This window comes from Notothenia coriiceps, unplaced genomic scaffold, assembly GCF_000735185.1.
Source record: "Notothenia coriiceps isolate Sejong01 unplaced genomic scaffold, NC01 NC01_scaffold00007371, whole genome shotgun sequence".
Classification (NCBI taxonomy): Eukaryota; Metazoa; Chordata; class Actinopteri; order Perciformes; family Nototheniidae; genus Notothenia; species Notothenia coriiceps.
Window position 1 is genome coordinate 368,915 of NW_011340072.1, and position 7,615 is coordinate 376,529.

General features: G+C 39.2%; 1 protein-coding gene across 1 annotated transcript; it reads right to left on the minus strand.

The window, feature by feature from the left end:
• Positions 1 to 237: 237 nt before the first annotated feature.
• Positions 238 to 7,222, minus strand: hpda (4-hydroxyphenylpyruvate dioxygenase a). The gene is made up of 14 exons (XM_010769483.1): positions 7,214 to 7,222; positions 7,045 to 7,071; positions 6,542 to 6,604; positions 5,728 to 5,832; positions 5,597 to 5,639; positions 5,417 to 5,499; positions 4,333 to 4,422; positions 4,144 to 4,250; positions 3,955 to 4,032; positions 3,028 to 3,190; positions 2,455 to 2,526; positions 2,211 to 2,333; positions 1,998 to 2,114; positions 238 to 695 (listed from the first exon to the last, which is right to left on the minus strand). The coding sequence occupies exons 1-14, from the start codon at positions 7,214 to 7,216 to the stop codon at positions 618 to 620; spliced, it is 1,152 nt and encodes a 383-aa protein (XP_010767785.1). The 5' UTR covers positions 7,217 to 7,222; the 3' UTR covers positions 238 to 617.
• Between the last annotated feature and the right edge of the window lie 393 nt (positions 7,223 to 7,615).

A 7,615-nucleotide genomic window follows, 5' to 3' on the forward strand; every position in this document is an offset into this window, starting at 1 on the left:
GAATTTCTTTTTTTTACAACAATCAATTTCATTAATGGGAGACCCTAAAGATAAGAACAATCATTGTTGTGTTTTGTTCTACCTCGGGTAGGGGTATCTCAAAATCTGAGGGCCCTTCCTGCTAGACTAATAGGCCCCTATGGGTTTTGGAGAAATTGGCCTTTACACAAAAACAACCTACCAGCACCTCTAAACCTCACAGCTTGACATAGCTTGCTTCTTAAATAAAAACTGTTGTTTTCATTTTCCATATATATATTTTTTAATAAAGTACAATTTTTAAAGCAGGACTTTCATCATCATTTACAGATTGGTATCAATTTTCTCATGTAACTTTGGCAAACAAGCAAATACTTTCCAAATTGTTGAACTTTTCCTTTAGAAATGATTCTATTTCCCAAATACTAACCAACCTTCATGAACTTGAGTATCTTTATTTAGTCGTACAGCATGCAATCTATAAGCAACATACCTAATAGCAGTCAATCTCATGAAGATAATCAACACTCGGTACATGTGTTTTATAGCGATGTTGAGACGTACAATGATATTTGGTGTGGTTTGGCAGCAGCAGGCAAGCATCAGTTCGAGGCTTTGGCTTGCCTGTCGGGTGTCATCTAGGTGAGGTTGCCACGGGCTTCTTGGTCCTTCTCAATGGCCTCAAAGAGAGACTTGAAGTTTCCTGCCCCAAAGCCCTGGAGAGAGAACAAGCACACACAGATGGCTAATTACCCAAAGATCTGCCGTCTTCTGTGTCATTCCTTATGGCTCTGGGGTTCTTCTCTCAGACACCGTACAGTAAGAAACTTTGAAGTCTGAGGCTGGGAAATATTCTCACAGGGTTCAATGGGAGCTCACCAGGGGCTCACAAACTAATCATGTCAATATTTGTATCATGGATAATCAAAAGACCAAGTGTTGGGTGGTTGCTCTGAGAGCTTCAGTTTCTCACTTTCATGCATTGTATCCACATCTTCAGTGAAACGCTGGATATGATGGACATGATGGGCCTGTTCTGACAGGCAGAATGGGTGCTGGGTAATAAATGGAGTGCCACAGGGTGCAACCCAATCCAAAGATCCCCCTCGCTGTGAAGCAGGGAGCCTTTTAATCTGCTCCTGTGATAGATTTACTGGGGTTTTACAAGTGGGCTGCTGTTATACTGTTCACTCTGGGTGGGAGCTGCAAACAGGTGTTGAGGCCGCTCTCACTCTTTAAGGTGGTGAGGACGTTAGAAACAGCACCACATTCCTATTGGTCGCACCCCAAAAACACGATAAGACTACCATTAGTGGACCAACCATACCAGTAGTTTGTGTAACTGGCAGTAACAAAGTACATTTACTCAAATACTGTACTTTAGTGCAATTACAACTTTTACTTTACTATACTACAACAATATTTTACTATACTATACAACAATTATTATAATTGAGTAATTATATTTATGCAACTTTCCGACGTTAGACTGTTTACTCTTCAGATTATAGTTTTTCTCCCTTCCTTTTCAGTGTAAAGCCTTAATCTCCAGATGTTGAATGTTCATGATAAACTAAAGGATAAATTATTCCTTTATGCTTTGGGGAATTCTCCTACTTCTTAAGCCAAATAAATGATTATGAAAGTATCTTGGATAAGCTGGAAATCCATGGTCTTGAAGGCTGAAAAAGGGGTCGTTTTTCTGAGGTACTCATCATAAACTGACTTTTCTTTCTGTGTTTCTCCAATGACAACGACAAAGCTACAACCAAATGTTGATCTTATCGAATATGATGCATTGCTGTGCATTAAACTACCAAAGGTTGCAGATGTTAAGTAATGTGCACAACCTCAAACATAAACAGCAGTAAAAGGAAACATCAATGTAGTAGATGTCAATGCAGATGTAAATACAATAGTAAAACTGGCGGAGGCCATATTTTATATGTTCATACTTTAGTTACATTTGTGTGCTATAAGTACCTTAACTTATAATAATAAGTAATTTTTCCACTTACAAAGTGGTTGTGCCGCTGAATGACCTCCAGGAAGAGAGTCGGTCTGTCCTGCACGGGTTTGGTGAAGATTTGGAGGAGGTAGCCATTGTCGTCAAAATCAACTAAGATTTTCAATTCCTTAAAAGTTAAAAACACAGATTTATAGTTTGGAATGACACAAGCAAAAAAGGTTGTAAATAATGTCAGGCTTGCTGAAATCACACGTCTCCTCACCTGTAAACGGTCCAGGTCCTCCTTCACCTTGATCTTGGCGGTTTTGAGATTCAGCCGCAGGTTGTCGTAGTACTTGTCAGGCGCTGAGAGGAACTCCATCCCCCGGGCGCGCAGGTTCACCACCTGATTCAAGCGCACACAAAAGAGAATCAGCTTCTTAAACTTGCCTTTACTTGCAGATTTTGCGGAGGCTGTGGGAAAATGAAGCTGAATGCTGTAGGGAAAATGAACGGGGGAGACTCACAGCTTGGATAATGTCTGACGTGTTCAGGGCGATGTGCTGAGCACCTGGGCCCCCGTTGTAGTCCACATATTCCTGTGAGGAGGGGGATGCAGAACATTAAAGCACTGAGACAGGGCTATTAACCAGGACGTTTCAACACAGGGAGATCCCCATTAACATTGAGTTCATTTAGTGCTTAATTGCACAACTGTTCCTCAAGCTGCTGGGGACTAACTGCAATAAACCTCTGTGATACCCTGCAAATTACATTTAGCTTTCACATTTAACACATTAAATGAGCTGGGCACTTGCAATTCACAAGTTAGTATAACATGTATTATTAGAGGTAACCATATAGTGCACCTTTGGGTGGATGGGAAAATAACACTTAGTGCAAATTATACTGATTCCCATAGGCGGTTCAGAATGCAACAGTTACCCATAAGAACAAATAAAACCATACAACTTAGAACATATTAGGCATGAACAAAACCAAGCATTTAAGATGGTCTCTGTACCATGAAGTTACTCCCCGGTGCTACACCAGAGTGATAAAGCCCTGTGAACCAATGCTAGAAGCTGATGAAGTCACACCTGGATTTGTGACATTTTCTTCCCCCTTGCAGGTTCATTGATGGGCATCTTGATGGTCTCCTCATAGTTGGTCACCACTACGGACCTCAGTGAGCTGTACTGCGTGTGGATCTGCTTGTCGTCTATTGACCAGAACCGGTGGAACATCAAACACTTCTCATACCTAAAAACATACCCGGACAAAATATGTGAGCATGGGCTAAATGAGCAAGCTCAGTCTTATTTCATTATTGAAATGTCTTTTTTTACCGAAGCCTCAATAGACACAGGAGAAACATTCTGGTGATCCATCTTTGGTTTTCCAGGATGATCTTAATTAATCCTTTATTTTTTCTAAAAAAAAAAAATTCAGGGGGATTTTTATTTTTAAATCGGTATCTTTTTTCTTAGGGTTGTAATACGTATAGCAGCCACAAGAGGCTGATGTGCACAACTCCAGGTGAGTTATATTTTCAATGCACGAAAGAGGTATTATAATGTGTGTATGCCACACAAATACTAAGGTCATATATGTCATTTTGGGAGTTAAAGGCAAACAACCTACCGTCATTTAGTCAATGAAGACATGTGTGGTAATGTTTGGCTTAACTAAATGAGTATTACAACAACAAACGTTTAATCAAAGATTTTGTTTCACAGATGGAAAAAGAATAATAAAGAACTATGATAGTTTTTTTTGTGTCTGTTCTAAGGTCGTAATGCCAAGATGGAAAATTATTTTCACCCGACTTACTGTAGAAAATGGATCCTCAGTTTTTTGGGAAAAGTAATGAGGATTTTGTTTATTTTATAGGCCAGTGATGTTGCACTGGAGCCAACTTGTATATCTGCATGGGACAGAGTGACCATGTGTGTCGTGTTTACTTGTCCTTTTGCCCCGTGTGCCTGCTGTGCCCTCCATGTGTACATGCGCTCAAGCAGTCTTACCAGTCTGTCACTGGCACCATTTGGTCGTCTGGCTGATTTCCCACAATGTGATCGATGAAGTGCAAACCTGCCAGTGGACTAAAAAGAAATGAAGAGAAAACAATCATTGCATGAGTATTTTTTCATGACAGTTCTGCAAAAAAAGGGATAATACCCATAATAAACATGTTGGGAATGTTAGACACTCACAGTTTGGCTAACAGAGGATCCTTAAACGGAGGCTCTTTGTAGCCTGGCAGGAAGAGGCCTTTGTAGGGACTGAGGTACTCAACCAGTGTGTGAGTTGTATCTCCATACTGAAAGAAAATCAGTGACAGATATTGTTATTAATCCCCAGTCTCATATGTGTAATCACATGAGGCTTGAACATGTGCGTACCGTCTGAAGCACGGCACACTTGATCCTCCCCTGGCCATCCTGATCCACCCAGGGCTCCTTCACGATCACAGCTCCTCGCCCTTTAGCTGTCTGTCACAAACACAGGACCTTAACAGTATTTCTCTCTGAAGATGTCTCTTGGAAGCCCTCCAGTGGCTGAAGACAGAATACATTTCTACATATGCTGTGATAAATTGCTTAACATGCAAGTATCTCAAATCTGAGTACATTCAGAGGTGATTCTGTCTCTTTGTAGCCACCTGATGGTCGACAGAGAGAGTTCAACCATAGCCAGTCTGACTTTAACTGAGGTAAAGAGTTCAAATCAGGCTAAATCTGTTGCACCACCAGCATGTTTCCCCTATTTCAGCACACACCGAGTGCACTGCACATAATAATATACATGTAATTGGGGTTATTTCTTGAATTTGGAACGTTATTGAAGCCTACATTTTAATCAAAATAAGTTAAAGTGAGCTCGGGTGATGTTGAGCCTTTTTTTTTGTCTTGTGTTTCTTCGTAGTTGTTTTGTGTTTCTTTGTGGTTATGTGTCTTTTTGTAGTTGCTTTGTTTCTCCTTTTGGTTGTTATGTGTCTCTTTGTGGTTGTTTTGTTTCTCCTTTTGGTTGTTATGTTTCTCTTTGTAGTTGTTTTGTTTCTCCTTTTGGTTGTTATTTGGCACTTTGTGGTTGTTTTGTTTCTCCTTTTGGTTGTTATGTTTCTCTTTGTAGTTGTTTTGTTTCTCCTTTTGGTTGTTATGTGTCTCTTTGTAGTTGTTTTGTGTCTATTTGTTCTTGTCTTGTGTCTCTTTATGGTTGTTTTGTGTCTCTTTGTTGTTGTCTTGTGTCTCTTTGTAGTTGTTTTGTGTCTCTTTGTGGTTGTTTTGTGTCTTTTTGTGGTTATTTGTCTCTGTGGTTGTTTTGTTTCTCTTGTTGATTGTTATATGTCTCTTTGTAGTTTTTTGTTTTTCTTCGTGGTTGTTATGTGACTCTTTGTAGTTGTTTTGTGTCTCATTATTCTGTATCTCTTTGTAGTCATTTTGTGTCTCTTGGAAGTCATGTTTTGTCTCTTGTTGCTTTTGGTACCTTGACTAAGAAGTCGCAGTCCTCCACTTGGAAAGCGATGTCCTTGACTCCGTCTCCATGCTTCACCAAGTGTTCTCCCATCTCTGAGGGAACATAGATACATGTTGGAAGCCATCCTACTGTATGTCATGTGCACATCATTTTATCTTTCATTTAGTCTCAAGTCGTGAGAAAACTTGCCTTCATTTCCAGGATTAAGCGCTGATTCAAAAGCAAATATTATCTGTGAGGAGAGAGGAGGGTGTTGTGTATCACTGATTGTGGATTTACTGAGTGATAATTCAATCAGCACAGGATGACAGACTGCATACCTTATCCTGTCTGATGACATGCGACACCACCTCTCTGCTGCCCGTCTCCAGACCCTTATAGGCCAAAGGCTCGAAGCCCATCTTATCACAGTAGAAGGAGGCCGCCTGCAAAGTGTCACAGTGTCTTTCACTAAGGAGGGACTTTAACTATGACAAGGTGAGAAACAGTGGGGAACTCCTACTTAAAATGTAGGAGTTACTGTGTTTGTTTTTCAATCACTGTTGTGTGTTTGACCTGTCTGCTTAACCAATTCAATGTTTGTTTGTTTTTTATATGAATTTATTCAGATTTATTACGTTTTCTACAATGTAAATTACATTTCTCTTCAACTAAATGTAGTGAAACATTTGTAAATAAGATATAAATATATAATAAAAAAAATGTTTTTGTTTGAATGTTGAAACTGCTGATCATGTACTCTAATCTATACAAGAAGTCTAAAGAATCTTGTGAGAGGCACATTGGTCTAGTGCTAGAGATAAGGGTGAACTTTAAAAAAAAAAGTGTTATTTGTTGTTATTTTCAAGATTTTAAGACTTTATGACAAAGCTCCAAATCCTCACATTTGAAAAGCTGGAACCAGGGTAAGTTATATTTTCAAAGCAGTTCTAGGTACTTTCAGTACATGATTTGTCTTTTTCAATCATTCAGGAATCAATATGTGGAATAGATACAATATGTTGAATCTAAAAAAAAGACATCTGGATCCAGTTATTAATTATGTTAGTAAGAAAAAATCGGATTGGACCAGTGCTGAAATCCTGAAACTGTCACAGATGAGAGAAGAGTAAATATCAGGGTGTAGATTCTGACCTGCTTAGCATTGCCGACCCAGAAGGTGATGTGATGAAACTTGACAAACCTTCCCCTTGCGTGCTAGAAAGCAACATCAGCTAATACAATTAAAATTTCTTCAGGAGAACATACAACACATTCCTGCAAAGCTAACACTTTCATCGGTATTCTCAGTAAAACATTTAAAAAAAACATAGATTTGTCCAGCAAATATTTATAATTGAGCTATGCCTAAATAAAACAGAAATCCATAACAGAAACAGTAAACATCAATGCTTCTCTTAATTCTGTTAACGTTTAACGTCTATACTCTATTGGTGAGTAACTTGTAATCGTGTGAGGCCTTCTGTAAAATGTTTTAGTCATATTCGAAATCTCATAATAGCCGTAGGTTCAGCACAATCCATTTATTCTTACAACATTTAGCTACTTGGCTATATCGAGCAGAACTAACAGAACTGTTCACAAATCAAACTGCATCACACATCAAAGTCCTTCTTCACAAGCACTTCAAATCTTACCTTCTCCCCTTTATCTGTGTAGCTTGTCTAAGAAGAAAGAAAAGATAAAGATCATTAGAACTTCAAGTGCTACAGTGTCCCTGGTCTTTATCCAATGAAGTTATAATAATGATCCCCTCAGTAACGCAGCGGTGATAATGTCTCAATATTGACTAATTGACTCTCCTACCATGCTGTGATTGTACCCGGGCCACAGTTTAGAGAAAATAAGGATCAAAATCAGTGCAGGGGTGCAGATAAGTACTGACCGGATGACCCACTGTGATTGGTCCTTTAGGATCTACACCCACCTGTCCGCCTCCTCCCTTACTTATGCACTTCTAACTAAAACAGTTCAATAACAGATGTTTTTTTCATCTCGCCTGAGTCCAGTGTCTAATCAGTTGTCAGTCCTCTGAGCCTCAGTCGTCATAGAAACATAGACACATTAACCTCATCATAGCAAATAATGAGGTATACTACTCTCATTCTGAAGGATGTACAATACCTCTCAGGTGAGGTATCCTCAGGTGAATAACGGTTTATATTGAGACTCATTACATCATCATGAAATATGTATTGCATTTCAAAT